At 42.3% G+C, this 21,325-nt stretch overlaps 2 protein-coding genes across 2 annotated transcripts in view; one reads left to right on the forward strand and one right to left on the reverse strand.

Annotated features, from left to right (window-relative positions):
* The window catches only part of LOC141110554 (phospholipase A2 inhibitor and Ly6/PLAUR domain-containing protein-like), a 118,807-nt gene that overhangs the window by 4,187 nt on the left and 93,295 nt on the right, over window positions 1-21,325 (forward strand). The gene's annotated exons all lie outside the window — the stretch shown is intronic.
* LOC141111441 (uncharacterized) lies at window positions 410-21,206 on the reverse strand. Its single transcript, XM_073603738.1, has 7 exons — window positions 20,951-21,206; window positions 14,807-14,956; window positions 12,343-12,483; window positions 7,616-7,756; window positions 4,351-4,470; window positions 1,501-1,647; window positions 410-639 (listed from the first exon to the last, which is right to left on the reverse strand). Exons 1-7 carry the CDS (start codon window positions 21,039-21,041, stop codon window positions 410-412), a joined length of 1,020 nt encoding a protein of 339 aa, XP_073459839.1. The 5' UTR covers window positions 21,042-21,206.

The following is a 21,325-nucleotide window of genomic DNA, read 5'->3' on the forward strand; positions in this document are numbered from 1 at the left end:
GTGGAATTGGGCATAAGGTCACTCGTATTTGAGGCAGGACTATTAATATTGTTTATATGTTTTTCGATGCAGTAATTATCTTGTATATGGATATCATGCCTACATATCAGGAATTCTTATCACTCATCAAGATGAGAAGTGCCCCGTTTCTACTTTATCATTACTAATCATGGAAAATTGACACCTGTGGCAAAAGTGGTGAAGAATAGTCAACATAGAGGTTTGCTACACTTAACAAGTTACTTACAAGTTTAATATTTTATCACCTAGGTGTTGTAGGGAAGACCTAAAATGTAAATTGTACCTAAGCAGTATCCTGAAAAAGGTACCTTTTATCTGGAATTCCTCCTGAAAAATATCAGTGCACTTCCTGGTGTGTGAGTGTGCCAAGGCACTTCTTTTTGTGTCCTTATAGATGTAAATCTGAAGTGTGAGATCTTAGACACTGCTGCCTTTCACAGTTAGTCTCAGGAAATTTGGAGTGAGATTTGGTGATATCAATACTGTACTGCTCACTGATCTTCTTGTTGGAGGCCATTACATGAGAAAGCAATGTCCTGCCTTTACCAATATGGCGGCCTCCACACAGAGACACAGTGCAGGACAAGTCATGGAAAGTCAATAATGTTGAAAGATCAGCTGTGTCAGAAACCATAAACCAGACCGAGACAGAAGTACAGTAAAATTACACTTGTTTATTAATAAAAATAAAAAGGTAAATAGAGTAAGCGTAGTCAAAGCATAGCCAGTAACCGGATCGGGTAGTCAGCCAAGCCAGAATTCAGTAACCAGATCGGGTAATCAGCCAAGCCAGAAGTCAGGGATCCAAGTAGAGGAACAGCAAGCAGGATAAGGAGCCAGAAGGGGTGTCAGCAAAGCCAGTCTTTAAACAGGAACACAGGAGATGGTTTCTTGTGATGTGACCAAGGCGAAGGCAGGAATGAAGTGAGCTGGACGTCTTTAAGTAGGCGGGACTGACGAGCAGATCCACAACAGCTGGTTAACTGTGGAGAGAGAAGAGAGCTGGCAATTAGCCGACAGCTGAGCAGCCAGCTCAGAGAAGGAAGGGCTGAGCCAGCCCTGACAAGCTGCTAGAAGACCACAAGCAATACAGGTCACTAGTCCTTTGTCCTCTGCCTTCTTTCTTTTGGAGCACAGTTTCCAGAATTTTGTCCTCCTTTTAAGTTAGGTCACAGAATGTTTTACCATACTTACTTTGTGATTACAGTGGTGGAAAATCTAATCTTTTGTACATCCAGAAAGGTCTTCGGTAGTCTTGGGGGGGGGGGGGGGGGGGGGTTAGGGCAGGATGCATTTTTGTATCTGAGATGTCTGCAGGCCAAATGAACCTTGGAGCCTCTTTTTGGTGGATCTTCATGATCCACCATTAATTTTATGAATTACAGAGCAAACAAAAGCATACAAATATAAAGTCCATTGTGTTTATGCGTCAACCATGAACTAAACAGAGGTAGGTCAGGATGTATAATGGATACATACAGATTGGCTCAGGTGGCATGCATACACTCTCGTCACAGCAGGTGGTGTTTATCAGGATGATCTTGGTTGAACTGCGGATGCTTCCGGCACGGTTGCATTCATGGGATTTGCCACATCGCTTGGTTATCTCAAATTCCTCCATCCCATCTGAAATAGAAGACCTCTCTTGAATAATATCTGTACTTCCTTCCTGGATAGCCCTCATAGCTGTTTATTTGTCCCAAGAAAAGCCAGTGAATTGTAAGCTTTCAATTTGTTATGGGCTATGGCACCTTAGACACATTTATAAAATAAAATATTTACAGAGCTATTTGTCCTGTCAAACTGCATGTACATTTGTTTTATGTGAATGGGGGCAAAATAAATGTTATAAAGCTATTTTCTATCCAGTTCATGTTTTTTTTTCATTTATACAGAATAGAGTGAATCAGGAAAATGCTGCATTACGACCACTAGATGGAGCTGATGATAATAGAAAACAAATACTCCATATAGTGGTCATAAAGCATGTTTCCCTAATGTCTTGAATATGAAAAACATTCAACCTGGAGAGAATATAGCCAAAGAAAAATTGTTATTGCCCCCATTTACACAGAACGAATGTACATGCAGTTTTGGAGGATAACTAAGATAGGATGCGATTTTTTTTTATAAATATACCCTTGAATCATACTTCAAGGGAAATAAAAGGTTTAGGGCTAAGCTCATCTTAATTGCTTATACATTTTTATATTGATGTTTAACAATTACTCATTTATATCTGTTTTTATAGAGGGGGAAGTTTTCTGTAGTCTATTAAATGGGTGGAAGGACTGGACAGGGCTGACTACACTGCTTGGGGCTTCAGTGCAGCAGAAAAACTGCATTGTCAGCAGCAAATAATTTCGCTCAAAAATTTCCACTCCACTTTAATCTCCCAGTCTGTATTAGGTGCTTGCATTGGAGTGTGTCCCTGCTCAACAACAATGCATCCAAATGGAAGGAAAGAGGTGCACATTGATGCCACTACAGTACTTACAAACTTTATTCAGGTAACGCAGATCCACAACATGATATTCTGCCTCTCATCCACCTGTTCCAACGCGTTTCGCCAAAATGGACTTATTCATGGAGAGCCTTTTGTGTGAAATGTGTAGGGACAGATTGATGACAGACAGGATGCCAACAGAGAAGAAGGAGCAACATTAATTCCTCCCCTAACTCTAATAAAGTCAGAAGCAACAATAATTTTGTCCTTTACAGTTATGGTTGTTTGTTTACAGGTCATACCAGCCAAGCAAGCATCTGATCAATCTGATGCCAGTTTGATCAGACGCTTTGGAGGGCAGAGGAGGAATCAGAGGTCTTTAAGACTCCTGATCTCTCAATAAAAAGTACTTGTCACTACCCCAGCTATCACAAGGGATGATGTTCATCCCTTGTGATAGCAATAAAGTTGAATTCTTAAAAAAAAAAAGAAAGAAAAAAACAGTGAATTTTTTTTTAATTAAATAAATAATAGAATTTAAAAAATAAATAAAGCGGCCCTGTCCCTCCATGCTTAAATGCAAATGCGAACATGCATGTAAGTCCCACACACATATATAAACAACGATTGCACCACACTTGTGAGGTATTGCCTCGAACGTCGGGGTAGGAGAAATAATTCTAGCACCACACTTAACTGGTAACCTGTAAAGGTTTTTAAAAGGGTCACCTATTTTTTTTTTTTTCATGGGTGTGTAAAATTTTAAATCTTGACATATTTGGTGTCTATGTATTTAGCGAAGCGTTATCATTTATATGTTACCAAAATATTGAGTGTCTTTGTGCAGTAAAATGTATTTAGTATATTTTTTCCTGAAAATTTGCATTTGCTCAACGGCTGCACAAATATTGTGTGACAAACAAAAATTGCAACAGCCACTATTTTACTCTCCAGGGTCTCTGCTTTAAAAAAATATATAACGTTCAAAAGTTTTAAGTAGTTTTCAAGTAAGTAATAGCAAAAGAAATGCTGATTTTAACATGCGTATCAAAAATGTCAGAACTGGCTTTGGCAGCAAGCGGTTAAAGAAGAGTGGAAGCTTTGTAGCAAAAGGGCAAAAAAAACAATTAAGTCACATTACTTAAAAACTTTATTTAGGTAGTGCAGACCCACTACATCGCATCCTGTTATCCACCTGGGCCAACGCGTTACGTCCAAATGGGCTTACTCATGGTGAGTCTGGATGAGTAAGCCCTTTGGAGGGAAATGCATCTGAGAGGCTGGATGACAGATGGGATGTCACGTTGTTGATCTGTGTTACCTGAATAAAATGTTTAAATAAGAGTTCCGCCCGCCCCTTTAAAAATTAAAAGTCAGCAGCTACACATACATTAGGACACTTACCTGTACTGGAGTCCAGCGATGTCGGCACCAGAGCCGATGTTTCCATCAGCTGTCGGGTGCTGGCACTGCCATTGCTGGTAAGGGAACCTGGCAGTGTAGCTTTTCGGCTTCTCGGCTGGGTCCCTACTGCGCATGCGCGAAGTGCGCTGCGCTCTCTCACTAGCCCGGCAGAAGGGGAGGGAGGAGGAGGGGGGCCGAGCTGCTGACATATTTCGCCGCAACCCAGTCTCCCGGAGGTAGGGACAGGGTACCTGTAAAAAACAGGTACCTGCTCCCCCCCTCCTCCCCCAAAAGGTGCCAAATGTGAGGTCATCAGTGTGGCTGTTTCCTTCACTATGTTTTCAGCCAAAACACAAAGTTACAAGCTCACTGGATTTCTGGTGGATCAATGGGTATCTTTCTGTGTTTAATTATTAATTACAAGCACTTGTCCCTGCAACTCTTTCAACATATTACGTGCATACATAATACAAATTTACCATATATACTCCTTGTTCTTTCGAACACACAGACATCCTCATGGGGGGAACATAAGTGTTGAGAGCCCCTGCAGTCATTGACATTGTAGTCGTGACATACTTCACACCACGTGAAATGACCTGGAAGAGAAACAGTTACAAGTCAATTTCTACAAATTGTAGGTAAAAGGAAGTTCCAAATTAAAAATCCTTAGGAGTCCAAAGTCTTTATTGTTCAACTGGTTACAACAAGTAGGGCAAAAGACACGCAACACTTTTCGGGGGCCACATAATCCCTCTTCTTCAGGGCTGGGTGAAATGGCAGAATGTTACAGGGACTTATGCCGTGTACACACGAGCGGAATGTCCAACAAAAAAAGTCAGACGGGAGCTTTTCATCGTATATTCCGATCGTGTGTATGCCCCATCGGACTTTTTACGTCGAAAATACTGATAGACCTAGAAGGAGAACATGTTCTAAATTTTTCCGATAGAACCAATTCCTATCGGAAAAAACGCTCGTCTCTATGCTGTTCCGATGTACCAAAAACGACGCATGCTCTGAAGCAAGTACGAGACAGAAGCTATTGGCTACTGGCTATTAAACTTCCGTTTCCTAGTCCCGTCGTACGTGTTGTACGTCACCGCGTTCTGGACGGTCGAAATTTGGTGTGACCGTGTGCATGCAAGACAGCTTGAGCGGAATTCCGTCGGAAAAATCTTCAGAGTTCATTCCGATGGGAATACCGGTCATGTACAAGGCATTAGAAGTACTCCTAAGCAGACTGCTGGTGGAGGATGTTATAAATAATAGTCAATGCCGGTGCTCATAGTAGAAGTGTCAAAGGCACTTGCCAGCAGATCAGTCTGCTTAAAGTGTTACTAAACCAAGGACCCCGCAGGCATTATATCTGGTCTCCCACAATACACAGAACATGGAAATGCAATAATTTTAGTAAATATAAACTGCTAAATACCGTTTCGCATCAGCAGTATACAGCAGTCTTGTGACTTCTATCAGTGTTTGGTTAAAGCTTGTAGGAGGAGTTTTCATTCTCCCATTTGTCCTATGAGGCTGCAGGACCCCTGACCCTCTGTCTGGCCCTGTACTGATCACATGCCCTTTTGAAGAAAAAAATACTCTTTAGCAATACACACCAAACTGAGCATGTGCAGCTTGCCCCCAAGGCTCTGTTCTATCAGCAGGTAGATTGGGGAAGGGGAAGGGGGAAGATCTGTGCGTACAGGATCAAACAGCCTTTTTACACAATGCAGAGGATTAACCCCTTGGGTTCCACAGTGAGTATAACAAGCACGCTTTACTGCATATACAGACTGATTTTACTGGTGTGGGTTTAGTAACACTTTATGAGTACGTTTGAGTCCATTGGATAGGTATAGAGGCATGTGCAGTATTAAAGTTTGTCATACTTGGGGTTATATTTAAAGTGGTATTAACGCTTCAACTTTTAAAAAAAGAGTAACAAACATGTTAGACTTACCTGCTCTGTGTAATGGTTTTGCGCAGAGCAGCCCTGATGCTTCTTTTCTCTGGTCCCCTGCAGGCGCTCCTGGCTCCTCCTCCATGACCTGTGCCCCCCCCGTAGCTAGCCGATTGCTATAGAGGGCACCGGTATGTGCTTGCTCTTGAGCCCTGCTCTATGCATCCATAAGAGAAATAAAGCAGTGGCTTGGCCCCTCCCCCTAAGCCCGCCCCGCCTCCTCCTCGTCCTTGATAGGTGGAACACTGATACAGTTTCCCAGCATCGTGCTGAGGTTTATATGTGTCTGTAAGACTCTTGTTTGTGGCCCAGCAACCAAAGCAAATTTCATAGGTACAAAGAAGCCTAGGTTTTGTTTAACCACTTCAGCTCCGGATGGTTTTACCCCCTTAATGACTAGGCCATTTTTTGCGATACGGCACTGCGTTACTTTATCTGACAATTGCGTTGTCATATGACGCTGTACCCAAATAAAATTTCCCTTTTCCCCACAAATAGAGCTTTCTTTTGGAGGTATTTGATCACCTCTGTGGTTTTTATTTTTCGTGCTATAAGCAAGCAAAGAGCGACAATTTTGAAAAAAAAAAAAAAACTATATTTTTTACTTTCTGCTATAAACCATATCCAATAAAAAATGTAAAAAAAATCACATCTCTTCATCAATTTAGGCCAATATTATTATATTATTATTATACAGTATTTATATAGCGCCAACAGTTTACGTAGCGCTTAAATATGTATTCTGCTACATATTTTTGGTAAAAAAAAAAATCCCAGTAAGCGTAAATTGATTGGTTTTCGCAAAAGTGATATTTTTATGGTATTTTTTATTTATTATATTTTTTTACTAGTAATGTCGGCGATCAGCAATTTTTAGTGGGACTGCGACATTGCAGCAGACAAATCGGACACCTAACTGACACTTTTGACACTTTTTTGAGAACCAGTGACACCTAACATCAGGAGCGATCAAAGGGTTATATGTGTTCATAGGGAGTACTTGCTATGTGTGGGATGCTCTGACTGGGCGAAGACAGAGATCGGTGCTCCTGATTAGCAGGAACACAAGATCTCTATCTTCACCCCTGTCAGAACGGCGATCTGCTATTTTGGCAGATCGCCGTTCTGCCTCTATGGGGAATGATCACGGGTGGCCGATGGACATTGGGCCTGCTGATTGGCCCCCCCCCCATCCAATCAGCAGCGGGCGCCTGCCCCCAGTGTCTACTGCACGGAATGACATACAGGTATGTTGTCTTGCACAATAGAGCCGGCCTGCCACAGTACATCTGCGGTAGAGGGTCGGGGAGTAGTTAACCATGCCCCTTAAGCCCCTCCCTCTGTTAACAGTTTGGCCACACCCACAATTTACCCACACACACTCTTTACCATAGCACGCTATGGACGGCACAGGTCACTATCCCTGAAATATTCTCAAGTTCTAAAGTTTGGATGTATACATGTGTGTATTTAGGGTGTCTACAGAATATATATATATATATACTCTATATAAAAAATAAAAAAAAAAGTGGTTAATACCACCAAGCTCTCTCTCGGTGTAAAAAAAAATTATACAAAATGTATTTGGGTACAGCGTGACATAATGGAGTAATTGTTGGTCAAATTATCACAGCACTGAAAACTGAAAAAAATGGCCCGGTAATGAAGGGATTTCACAGGCTGGTACTAAAAGTTATTACGTTAAAACAAACTAAAAGTCAATAGGTTCTCCTTTAATGCAAATTCCACTTCCTTTTTAAAAATAGATTGTGGACTTTACTCACCTGTTGTTTGATCGGGGTTGCTGTCTGTTGTTTTACAGTAATGGCTTTCTAAATTCTTTGGTCTGTTTAAAAATTCCATATCGTTATCTTTTTTGCAGAAATTCTTTGTGGAGCAACCACTGACATAAATTTGATTCAATTCTGTGATAAGAAATTGAAATAGACAAATAGTTAGTCTACTGATTTTTCCAGAACATTGGCTACTGTCTAAATTGGCACTGTTATATATACTGTACATATGCATGCGAGGAAGGGAGCTTAGATAATTGGTTCTCAATTGCCGAAATGCAGCCTCCCCTTTTCCAGGGCTCCATCCAGTTGCAGGGCCCTTAACCTCCCACAGTGCCTTCCAGCTCTCATAGTGCACCCCCAACATCATAAAGTGACCCATAGTGCCAGCCAGGACACCTGACATCCTGCAGCCTCAGTGCCCCCAAACCTCCTACAGTACTGCCCAGTATCCCACAATGCCTCTTAGCCTGCTGCAGAGCCTTTAGCCCCCCATAGTATACCCCCAACCTCCAACAGTGCCCCACAACCTCCCACAGTGCTCCCCAACCCTTTCCAGATTTCTCATCCTCTACAGCAGTCGTCTCCAAACTGCGTCTGGGGGACCAGATGATGCCTTTTGCTTGCATTTATCTGAACTTTGGGGCACTGTTTTATCCACTGATACCAATAATGGGGCATAATTCCCCCAACTGACACCAATGAAGGGAAACAATTCCTCCCAATGACACCAACAACGGGGCACAATGACCCCAATGGTAGGGCACAATTCCCCTCACTGACACCAGAGAAGGCACACGATTCCTCCCAATGACACAAACAATGGGGCAATATTCCTTCACAGTGACACCAATGATAGTCCTCCCAATGACACCAACAATGGGGCCCAATAATCCAAATGATAGGGCACAATTCCTCACACTGACACCAATGATGGGGTATAATTACTCCTACTAAAACAGACGATGAGGCATTATTTTTTCCTTACTGACGTTGGGACCTTTTCTACTCAAAATGGCCACAGTCCGGCCCCCTAAAGTCTGAAGGACAGTAAACTGGCCCTTTGTTTAGAAAGTTTGGGGACACCTGCTCTACAGGGTCACCAAGTCATCAAGTCAGCTGCAGAGTCCCCTAACCCACTTCACCACTCCATCCCCACTACAGTGACACCCTGCCCCATTCAGAACCTTCCAGCATTTCAATACATGTTTTGCATTGCCATACTTTTACTGTGTGAGTATAAACTTTACACTTTACAGTTGGAGGATTAAAAGTTTTGGAAGAATTTACAGGGTTCTGGTCTCAAAAAGAGAAACCATGCCTATATTTATGACACTGTGCATTATTTAATCTGACTAACCATAACCCTTTTTTATTTCCTGTACAACATTCACTGTTAAAGATATCTGTATATATATTTGTACCATCATTGTAATTGTTTTATACCTTGACCTTTTACATAATAAAAATCATTTGTAAACAAAAACAAAAAAAAAAAAAAAGTTCCTTGGGGGTGGGGACTGATGTGAATATTTAGTATTAAAAAGCACTACGCAAATTGTTCAATGGGAGAAGCCTTACAGAGTTGGGGCATGGGAGCCAACACCCCACAGCCATGCAGATGTAGTCAGTTACTGCCAAGGGCCATTCACAGGGCTGAAGCCAGGCCCCTAATCTACATGCAGGGAGCCGAGTGCATGGATTCCAATGGGGATTTTTTTTTTTTAGAAGCACATGATTAGAGCCAGAGCCTCTAATAGGCTTAAAAAAGGGTGGGCTCAGGGCGAAGAGCACTGCACCCGAGCCCACCCAATTGTGTGACAATAGAGAATTAATATTTGCTATTGTCTTCCTGATTCTCCTCCTAGCCAATCAGGAAGCGGGTCCTGAGATCTGTCACCTGATTGGCCTAGAGGAGAAGCAATCTTATTGGCAGCCGAGTTGGAGGAGGGAGGAGACGCAGGGGAAGCCGCCATGAAGCGCCCAGGAGGAGGAGACGCAGGGTGAAGCCGCTGCCCAAAGGAAGTGCTGCCCATGACCTAGATTGGGTAAGTGCTGGGCTGGCGACCGACCAACCAGGGTAGCGAGCCTGGCTGGGCAGAGTTATAGTATGGGAATGAGAAACAGACTGGTATACTACAGAAAAACACCATGTTAGTCACGTTTGAGAGAAGCAAAATGCTGTGGATTCTAGTATACAGGGTGATGAGTCCCAGCACTGAGACCCGTGGTATTATTCTGTGTGCCACTCAGGCTCGCCGATCTGGGTTGTGGATGTGGATTCCTCCGCTGCTGGGAGTGCTGGCAAGGGACAGAGCACATCCTGGCTCTTAGCTGTAGCTCAAGGGAGAAGAAAGTGGTAATCCCTGATCCCGCATATCCATGTAGTCCTATGGTGGTGTTGAGTGTGACAACCTCAGCCTGGACTCCAACCAGGTCATGCCCCAACTCGTTTCGCTCCACCCCCAGAGCCTCATCAAGGGGATCCCAACGCTGTGGTGATCCCAAGGAGAGAGGAGTAGAGTGGAGGGAAGATGGCTTCATATTTATATGCTGCCAAACAGACTTATATTGCTGAGGTGACCGGACAGTGCGGTACGATTGGTTAAAGTCCCGGAGCAGCGTCTGATTTCGCAGCATCACTGCTGTGCGGGGCCCTGTTTGAATGAACCTGGGAGAGAGAGAGCACCCTGAGAGCCGATCCTACACCCCAAATACCCATCATGCCCCTGTATACAGGCCCTGCATCCAACTAACCATCATACATACCTGATGTGCAACCACCCCTTTATGGAGATCAACTTTTTGTAAAGTTCCGGGACGCCCTGAGTTCCAACTGCAGAGGATCCCCAAGATTCCATCCTGGTTGCCGGTCTATGATATAAGTCTGTTTGACTCATAGAACATACGTTCTTTCGAGTTCAAACTATCTGATAAGCCTACATCTGCCTTGGGGGGGGCTTCACTGCACTGGTGTTTTCAGTTTTTATTCATTCTATTTTTACGCCAATGTGGTGAATAGGAGCTTCACTTTCTTCACTACACACTGTGGACTTTACAGAATTTTTCAGGGACTTTTTCTATATATGACTTCTTCGCATTTTTCAATTCACAAGGCACATGATATATGTGGTATTTTTGTGATTTTTTGTTTTTTTCAATAGTTATTATGGGTTGTAGACTTTATTTGACTCACTGTTATTTTGCAATTCACTTTCCATAGTTATTAGTTGGTATTAACCAACCCAAATATCTAAGCGCTACACTTATACACTTCTGGCACCAACATATAGCTAATATATATACATATATAGCTAATCATAGCCCCCCTTACATTTACATCATTTGATAGCGTGGGAGAGGATTGGTCGCCCCTACAGACCTCTGTAAAGGTACAGTGAATTATGAGAATAGGGATTATAAAATAAGAGAGCGCCAAAAAATATATACCATTTTTTAAAATTTAATATTGTTGCATAACCATCCTTGGCCAGCCCTGGATGTCCAGGCTGCTCTCTCTTGGGAATATTTTGACATTGTTGTGCTGTGATTGCGCTCACAGTCATGTGTTTGGAAAGCCAGCTGAGGGTTAGCAAGTCTTCTCAGACTCCTAGTTGTTCCCCTTCAGCTGAGGGTTAATGAGTCTTCGCAGACTCCTATCTACTCCCTTCCACTGAGTAGAGAAGAGTCTGGCCCCATGCCCCCTTAGCTGGATTGATCCTCAGTGTGAGAGGCACTTTAATTAAATCTCATCAGACTGTGCCTCTGTGCTTGTGATAGCTTTTGCTTCCTGGCTTCATATTTGGTTCCTTGCCTGACCACTGCTGTTAGCTTGGATACTGTTGTTGTCAACCTTTGCATTGTACCTTGATTGCTCTTTGGATTTCTACCAGAACTTGAGCTCAAATTGTTAACTGGACTATTCTTGCTAATTACCAACTCTGACCACGGAACTGTTTTTGGATTACACTTGCTCACTTCTTGCCTTGACCTTAGACTGTCCCAGGATACCACTACCAACCACAGTCTACTGCCTGACTACAGATACCCTTCTTTGTCTTAGCCTCTCAGTTCTGGTGCCATCTGGACAGAAACTATAGCATCATGTTCTATGTTCCAAGTAAGCCTGCTTGCCTTAAGAGATCTTCTATAGGTAGAAGAAACAACAGCCAGCTATAGTTCCTGACCTAGGCATCGGGGTGTGTGTTACATCAACCAGGTGATTCGGTGTTTATGCATATTGTAATTATACTGTATATGTGTCATTGATATAACTCTATAATCATGTTAGAGACAGCTTCAGTTGTGTTTCTGAAGAAGCGGAATGTATCCATGAAATGCATTGAGAAAGCTCCCCACATTAGGAAGACAAACGTTAAAAATGTATAGTATGCATGATCGTTTGACTGAGGAATTCAATGTATGAACCTATCAATAGCTAATGAGTACTGGAGGGAGATACCTTTAAAACAGAGATAAAAATTGATGTATCTGATAGCAACATTTTTTTAAATGTTTTAATGCAATAACAATACAATGATACTGTCTTATACATTATGTCAATCGGTCTCTCCTTCAGTACTTGAAAAGTCCTTCAACTTTCAATATTTTTTTATTTTTTTGGCAATGCCACACACTGGATATCTACGAGTCATCTTTCACCTAACTTACAGTAATAGAGTATGCAGTTAAATTCTGACCGAATTGACTGTACTTACTAAATGTGGTTGTTCTTCTAAAATCCAGGCAATATTTTTCTTCCCCAGTACAATGCATTGCATACTGGGCTTTACACTCTTGATCCTCAGAGTAGCAGGCTGGGCATGAGACTCCATTCTTGGTTTTGTTAGCTGCTTTTACTTGAAGTAGTTACAGAAGAGAACAGAATGGTTTTTGAGAGGGTTAGAAATATACCATGTATAAAGTAGGCAAGATTGTCATTACTGCATTATCGCTCAAGGTGGTCAGCAATCATTTAAGCAAATGTGGGCATGACTAAAGGATTTGTCAACCATTAAATTAAATAACAGGGACTGCATGATGTGGGTTTAAATGCCCACATCACTGACATCAGCCATTTTATTCACATAATAAAATATCATAACATTAACATAAACAACAATTAATAGATTATTTTGACAATGCAACCAGGAAGGGATTTTAGGTGTCCTTGAAGGCACAATATATAACTAATCACCCATGTCCTTAGCTGCGCCTCAATGGGCTTGAAGACATTAGAAACTCACATGCTCTTACGTTTTCCCCAGGGGACCTAGCTCCTGGGAGAACCACCATTAAGTAAACAAGTGGAAGCACTTCCTCTTTAACTGAACTTTGCATACCCAGAAGCCCTCACAGGAAGATCCCTTGCATCTCCACCTTTCCCAACCGACCTTCAGCAGAACCTACACCCCTTCCACATTGTCCTCACATTTCTTAACCTTTTCTGACCTGTTCTTCCTCTTAGTCATGCAGACCCTCCATCCATTTGTTCTTTTCCAGGTCTCACTAGAATTGTCAACTACGTCTTCATTCAGGCCTCTCCTTAGGTACTTTGGTACTAATCACTGCACCAGATTAAAAAGTATACACCAAGCTGCTATTAGAAGGGGTGTGGAAATGCACTTTAACACCAGAACTAAAATGCCAACCGTTGCAATGCTGGACTTTGGTAGGATTTCAAATCAGACCTTTCAGTAACCTTAGACCTGTAGACCCCTTACTGTTCTTTGTTTTTTTTCCTTTCTTGTGTGTTTATTTTTATATTGTTGCCCTATTTTTTCCATATTTTCCTTTTTGTCTATCCATTTTCTTTCTCTGTGAAAAAAAAAGTTTAAAAATTAGGCTACTGAGGGATTTTTTTTTTGACACAAGAATCGGTCCAACATAGTTGAAACTATGACTTTTATGGAAACCTCAAGAGCAAGGTTGAGCTTGGGTTCAGCTTGGGTTTGGAAGGAAGAAAGCTGTCAGTGCTGGGCCAGTCAGGTGCAGCCAAAGCATTCGCCACCCAGCAGCTGCACATGTACAAAGAAGCAGGGATGCTCATGAGGTCATTGACCTAATATGGCCATGTGGTCATATTAGGCCACTAATGGCACAGCTGTGGGGTGGGTAAAGTCTCATCTGATCCTAATTCGACAAGCACTGACAGATTCCTTCTGGGTTTAGCCAACCATAGGTTTTGGACCGCACCTAAGGTCATCCTCAGGGCTTTTTTTCAGCGGGAACGCGGGGGAACGCAGTTCCGGCACCTCCAGCACTGAATGTATTCTATGGCAAGGTGTGCTGGAGGGTCTATTGATGCTGACTGCCGAGGGATCTATTGTGACTGGGGATCTATTTTTTTGTGGTGATCTATTGTTGCTGGGGTGGTATTTTGTTGGCGGGGGGGTCCATTGTTGCTGGGGGGTAGGTCTTTCGTTGTGTGTGGGGGGATGTATTGTTGCTGTGGTGAGGTCTGTTGCTGCTTGGGTGGGGTCTATCAAATTCTATACAATTTAGTAGCACAAAATGATACTTGGTTCTGTACTCTCTAAAAGGAGCGGTATTTGGAGGTGGGTGAGGGGTGGAGCCAAGAGACAGTGCTCGGAGGTGGGTACGGGGGCAGAGACGAAGGGTGACTCATGAGGGGGGAGTTCCTGCACCTATTCTCTGAGAAAAAAAAAACCTGGTCATCCTTACTTAACACTCATTTAAAGTCTGTTGCACCACAGAAAAAACAACCTACACATTGCCTTTCCTGTTGACTCTAATGCATTTATCAAACTTCTCCCAATTTTCCCTGAAATCTTAGGAAAAAGAAAACTAATCAAGTCCAGTCAGTATAATCAAACACAGCTGGACTCAAATGAAAGTGTAGAGCCATCTCAAGGATGATCAGAAGAAATGGACAGCACCTGAGTTAATTATATGAGTGTCACAGCAAAGGGTCTGAATACTTAGGACCATGTGATATTTTAGTTTTTCTTTTTTTAATAAATCTGCAAATATGTCAACAATTCTGTGTTTTTTTGTCAATATGGGGTGCTGTGTGTACATTAATGAGGAAAAAAATGAACTTAAATGATTTTAGCAAATGGTTGCAATATAACAAAGAGTGAAAAATTTAAGGGGGTCTGAATACTTTCCGTCCCCACTGTAATACCTAAAAAAGTTTAAAGTTTCAAACTAAACCCTTACACACTGGCTGAACAGGTGTACAGCCGTCCGTATTACAGCAGCTTGTACTGTATGTACTCTTTCCCCAAGGCGATGAAATACTCTCGCTCACATTGCAGTCCTGAATCTTCAAACAATCTCTTCTAAAATAGGATTCGTTGGCATTATTATCTGAAAAAAAAAATAGAAATCTTTTTCAGAAAAAAACAGTATATATATTCCAATGGGCAGGGTGTTTTGGGAGCGCTAAATATAGCCCAAAAATGCTGCTTGCAGGACTTCTCGGAACGTCCCGCAAGCGCACCGCCTCAGTGTGAAAAATTACACTTGAATGAATGGGAGGCAGTTTTCAGGCGCTTGGCAGAGGCCATTTCCAGAGCTAAAGCGTCTGAAAACCACCCCAGTGTGAAAGGGGTCTTAAAGGTAAGCCAAAAGTTGTTTAGTAATCTAGATGCCTGAAGCTTTAGAAATTATTTTTTCTCTCCTGGGATATGATACTGGTGTGCAGCCTGCAGATGCTTCTCATGTGTTTGTTGGCTGCATACTGAATCAAATTGTAATCAACAATGCAAGCTGGAGCTTGTTTTTTGGAGTCAGGATTCTGTGTTGGCAAACAAGTTAGTTTGATTAGCCATATGTAGATGGTAGAAACATTGTAGGGGCAATTCCAAGCAACAGATATACAACCATAGGCGTGTGCAGGGGGTGTTCTGGGTGTGCCTGGGCACACCCTAATCACCCCGTGTGGCACAGATTCCCCCTGCTGATATTTCACCAAAGCCCCCCAATGGGGCTCCTAAAAAAAAAAAAATATTGTAAAAAATACAAAAATAGAATAATAAAAATAACATACTACTGACATTGTCCACTCCCCTACTGACACCAACCTCTGCCCTACTGACACCATCCAGTGCCCTACTGTTTTTTACATTTATTTATCTATCAGAGTGTGTGTATATACTGTATATATATTTATGTATTTGTTGCATATACATACATACAGTGGGGACGGAAAGTATTCAGACCTCCTTAAATTTTTCACTCTTTGTTATATTGCAGCCATTTGCTAAAATCATTTAAGTTCATTTTTTTCCTCAATAATGTACACACAGCACCCCATATTGACAGAAAAACACAGAATTATTGACAATTTTGCAGATTTATTAAAAAAGAAAAACTGAAATATCACACGGTCCTAAGTATTCAGACCCTTTGCTCAGTATTTAGTAGAAGCTCCCTTTTGATCTAATACAGCCATGAGTCTTTTTGGGAAAGATGCAACAAGTTTTTCACACCTGGATTTGGGGATCCTCTGCCATTCCTCCTTGCAGATCCTCTCCAGTTCTGTCAGGTTGGATGGTAAATGTTGGTGGACGGCCATTTATAGGTCTCTCCAGAGATGCTCAATTGGGTTTAAGTCAACGCTCTGGCTGGGCCATTCAAGAACAGTCACGGAGTTGTTGTGAAGCCACTCCTTCATTATTTTAGCTGTGTGCTTTGGGTCATTGTCTTGTTGGAAGGTAAACCTTCGGCCCAGTCTGAGGTCCTGAGCTCTCTGGAGAAGGTTTTCGTCCAGGATATCCCTGTACTTGGCCGCATTCATCTTTCCCTCCATTGCAACCAGTCGTCCTGTCCCTGCAGCTGAAACCCCCCCCCCCCCCCCACAGCATGATGCTGCCACCATCATGCTTCACTGTTGGGACTGTATTGGACAGGTGATGAGTAGTGCCTGGTTTTCTCCACACATACCACTTAGAATTAAGGCCAAAAAGTTCTATATTGGTCTCATCAAACCAGAGAATCTTATTTCTCACCATCTTGGAGTCCTTCAGGTGTTTTTTAGCAAACTCCATGTGGGCTTTCATGTGTCTTGCACTGAGGAGTTGGGCCACTCTGCAATAAAGCCCAGAATGGTGGAGGGCTGCAGTGATGGTTGACTTTCTACAACTTTCTCCCATCTCCCGACTGCATCTCTGGAGCTCAGCCACAGTGATCTTTGGGTTCTTCTTTACCTCTCTCACCAAGGCTCTTCTCCTCCGATAGCTCAGTTTGGCCGGACGACCAGCTCTAGGAAGGGTTCTGGTCGTCCCAAACGTCTTCCATTTAAGGATTATGGAGGCCACTCTGCTCTTAGGAACCTTAAGTGCAGCAAACATTTTTTTGTAACCTTGGCCAGATCTGTGCCTTGCCACAATTCTGTGTCTGAGCTCTTCAGGCAGTTCCTTTGACCTCATGATTCTCATTTGCTCTGACATGCACTGTGAGCTGTAAGGTCTTATATAGACAGGTGTGTGGCTTTCCTAATCAAGTCCAATCAGTATAATCAAACACAGCTGGACTCAAATGAAGGTGTAGAACCATCTCAAGGATGATCAGAAGAAATGGACAGCACCTGAGTTAAATATATGAGTGTCACAGCAAAGGGCCTGAATACTTAGGACCATGTGATATTTCAGTTTTTCTTTTTTAATAAATCTGCAAAAATGTCAACAATTCTGTGTTTTTCTGTCAATATGGGGTGCTGTGTGTACATTAATGAGGAAAAAAATGAACTTAAATGATTTTAGCAAATGGCTGCAATATAACAAAGAGTGAAAAATTTAAGGGGGTCTGAATACTTTCCGTCCCCACTGTATATATACACACACACACACATGCATGCGTGTTTGAGATTTGAGATGCACACCCTGATGCAATAGGCTGCGCACACTTATGTTTATAACGTAGACAGCCGTTAAGTTAGGCAAGCAAGTTATACATATAAGGAAGGCCTTATATGAGGGTTTAGAGAGATACGAAAGAGGGATAGAGAAAGAGAAGACAGGGAAAAGAAAGAGTGAGTAGAGAGAGAAAGAAAATGAGAGAGTGAGTGAAAAGAGAGAGAGAAGAGAGTAAGACAAGAGCGAGAAGAGAAAGGGAGAGAAAGAAGAATGAGAGAGAGAAGGGAGAAAGAGAGAAAATACATTTAATTATTTGAGGTATATGTTGAAAGGTTCAGTGTAGTATAGCTTATATCATGTTTTAGAGTGATACAAGAGAGAGAGAGAAAGAGAGAGAGAAGAACGAGAGAGAGAGAGAGAAGACAAACTTAAAGCGGAATTCCACCCATTTGGAAATTCAGCTTATCTGTCTACCAGGGCTTTTTTTTCTCAGAAAATAGGTGCAGGAACTCAACCATGAACCCCAAAACCCCCACACTCATAGCTTCCAACTATCCCTGATTTCAAGGGACTGTCCCTGATTTGGAGCAATGTCCCTCTGTCCCTCATTCCTCCTCATTTGTCCCTCATTTTGGTCTGATCTATATAGTTGTATATAAAATGCACTTTTTATCTATCAAAAAGTGTTTTCCAGCGCTAAACCTTTCATCTGATTTCTAAATTGCTGCATTTGTAAATTCCAGAAGCCAATATAAAGGAATAGTAGTGGTTAAAAAAAAGCCCTTGTGGGTTAAACCAATCTTGTTTTTTTGTACAAATCTCCATTAAGGGGGTGTGGCAAGGGGTGTGTCCTATGCCTGCATACTTTTGCTGATAGGTGTCCCTCATTTTCATCTCAAAAAGTTGGGAGGTGTGCACACACACCCTCCAAACAGTATCAAATACTGGGTGTGGTCATATTTCACTAACAGTGGGAGGGTCTTAAAGGGGCATTAAATACCAGGAGTGCATTATGTGCAGAGTTCAGGGATGCGCTACACACAGAGTGCAGAGTTACTCTTCTTCCATAGCTGTTTACTTCTGCATCTCCATCCACATCTCACTTTCACCCCTCTGCCCAGCTGGCTTTTTGACCTCCCTGCACACTGTTAATGGCTCCGCCTCTCTCACTTGCAGAGAGATCATCCAGTGGGGGTGTCGGCATCTACACTGCACTCCAGGCACCCATACCCCCCTTGTCCCCATCCTGCACTCAGTGGGAGCCATTCAGGAGACGAGATTTGTGGGGAATGCTGAGAGAGAAGCTGTCAGTTGTAAACACAGAAATCGGACTTCTGTGTTTACAAGTGATAGTGCTGAGCAGGGAGCACAGGGCCTGAGCCAGAGGTGGTGCAACTGAGTTCCACCAAGTTCCAGCTGAAAAAAAGCCCTGTTGTCTCCTCCCATCTGGTGCCACATTTAGCACCTTTCAGGGGGAAATGGTACCTGTTTTTGACAGATACCATGTCCCTACTTCCGTCGGACCCCGCCGCGGTGATATACGTCAGAAATCTGGCCCCTTCCTCCTCCCTTCTGCTGTAGGACCAGTAGGGCATGTGAAGTAGGGATCCGGCCGCGAAGCAGTAAGGCTTCACTGCCGGGATCCCTTACTGGCAATGGCGGTGGCAGCACCCGACAGCCGACTTCGCTGGACTCCAGGACAGGTAAGTGTCCTTTTATTAAAAGTCAGAAGCTACAGTATGTGTATGAAAGGTTTAGTGTAGTATGGTTTATATGAGGGTTTAGAGAGATCTGAAAGAGAGACAGAGAGGGAGAGAGAGAGAAGAGAAGAGAAGAGAAGAGAAGAGAAGAGAAGAGAAGAGAAGAGAAGAGAAGAGAAGAGAAGAGAAGAGAAGAGAAGAGAAGAGAAGAGAGAAAGAAGAATGAGAAATTGAGAGAGAAGAGAGATAAGAGAGACAAGAAAGGGATAGGGAAGAGTGAGATAGAAGAATGAGAGAGTGAAGAGAAGAGAGAGGAGGATAAAGAGAGAGAAATATGAATGAAAGTGTAATAAAGAGAGAAGAGAAGGGAGAGAGAGAAAAAGAGAGAGAGAGAAAGAAAGAGAAAGAGAGAGAGAGAAAGGAGAAAGAGATGGAGAATGAGAGCGAGAGAAGGGATACCAAGAGAAATGTAGTAATTTAAGATATGTGTTGAAAGGTTTAGTGTAGTATGGCTTATATGATGTTTTAGAGAGATAAAAGAGTGAGATAGAAGAATGAGAGAGTGAAAGAGAAGTGAGAGAAGAGAAATAGAGAGAAAAAAGAACGAGAGCAGAGAGAGAAAGAGAGAGAAGGGTGAAAGAGAGAGAAGGGTAAAAGAGAGAATATGGAGAGAGAGAGGGAGAGTGGAGAGAGATTAAACTGAATAATCTGGAGTATGTGTTGAAAGGCTTAGGGGTTGTTTTACTAAAGGCAAATCCACTTTGCACTACAAGTGCACTGAAAGAGAAGACAGGGAGAAGAAGTGTGTAGAGAGAGAAAGAAGGATGAGAGTGAGGGAGAAGAGAGAGAGAAGAAGTGAGTAAAGAGAGAAAGAAGGATGAGAGTGAGGGAGAAGAGAGAGAGAAGAAGTGGGTGAAGAGAGAAAGAAGGATGAGAGTGAGGGAGAAGAGAGAGAGAGAGTAGAGAGACAACAGCTAGAGAGAGAGAGAGAGAGAGAGAGAGGGAGAAGAAGTGAGTAGAGAGAGAAAGGATGAGAGTGAGGGAGAAGAGAGAATAGAGAGAAGAAATGGAGAGAGAGAGAGATAGGGGGGGGGGACGAGATATAGAGAAGGGCGAAAGAGAGAAAATACATTCAATAATTTGAGATATGTGTTTGGTTTGGTGTAGTATGGCTTATATGATGTTTTAGAGAGAAGGTAGGAAGAAAGAGAGAAAAAAAAAATGGAATAATTTGGATTATGTGTTGAAAGGTTTAGAGAAATTTGAAAGAGAGAGCGAGAGGGAAGACAGGGAGAAGAAAGAGAGAGTAGAGAGGGAAAGAGGAATGAGAGAGTGAGAGGGAAGAAACAGGGAGAGAAAGAGAATGAGGAGAGTGAAAACGAGAGCAAGAGAAGGGAAAAAGAGAGAAAATTCCTTTAATAATTAGAAATATGTGTTGAATGGGAGAGAAAAGATAGAATGAGGGAGAAGGGAGAGGAGAAAGGGAGAGCAAAAGGAAAGAGAGAAAGTGAGAATATAGAGAGAGTGACAGAGAAGAAAAGGGAGAGAGAGAGGAAAAAGAAGAAAAAGAATGAGAGAGAAGATAGAGAGAAAAAAGAGAGATAGCAATAGTAGGAAGAGATTGAAGAAAGAGAGAGAGAGAGAGAAAATAAATTCAAGTTGAAAGGTTTAGTGTCTTATGGTCTATATGAGAGGTTAGAGACGGGTTTAGAACAACCCTACGTAGTTAATGATCACATGGCGCAGTTAATAAAAAAAGAGAATGGCATATGAATGATACAAATATCTTTGTAGGTAGAACTCACATTTTGTGAAGGAAATATATATAGATGCACAGGCGGCGTCTTCTGAAGAACAGTTGTATGCATTACCATCACAATACGGCTCTGTACTCATCAAAGCGTTTGGATTGTAAACGTGGTCTTTGTCGAGGTTAATTAACACCCCGCAGTATATACACTTGAGGGCGGAGACTGAAATAAGAGGAATAAATAATACAGAGAAGTCTGGTAATGAATGCTAGATGGCTGCTCAGATCCATCAGCAAAAATAAACTAGAAGGAAACAGAAGATACGTGATACACCAGGAGCTGCAATCACTTGACATTGTGCAGGATACATGACCATGGACTGACTTTTAGAAATTAGGGGATATTTCTTGGTAACCAGCATTAGAAACA

Source organism: Aquarana catesbeiana, linkage group LG10 (genome assembly GCF_042186555.1).
Source record: "Aquarana catesbeiana isolate 2022-GZ linkage group LG10, ASM4218655v1, whole genome shotgun sequence".
NCBI classification, from domain to species: Eukaryota; Metazoa; Chordata; class Amphibia; order Anura; family Ranidae; genus Aquarana; species Aquarana catesbeiana.

Bases quoted from the DNA above. Each gene is read 5' to 3' on its own strand.
- LOC141111441 (XM_073603738.1), bottom strand. From the start codon at position 21,041: ATGAGTACAGAGCCGTATTGTGATGGTAATGCATACAACTGTTCTTCA. The intron at 12,484-14,806 runs GTAAGGGTTTAG...AACTACTTCAAG, and splicing joins TACACCTGTTCAGCCAGTGT to TAAAAGCAGCTAACAAAACC. The intron at 4,471-7,615 runs GTGAGTAAAGTC...TTTCTCTTCCAG, and splicing joins CAACCCCGATCAAACAACAG to GTCATTTCACGTGGTGTGAA.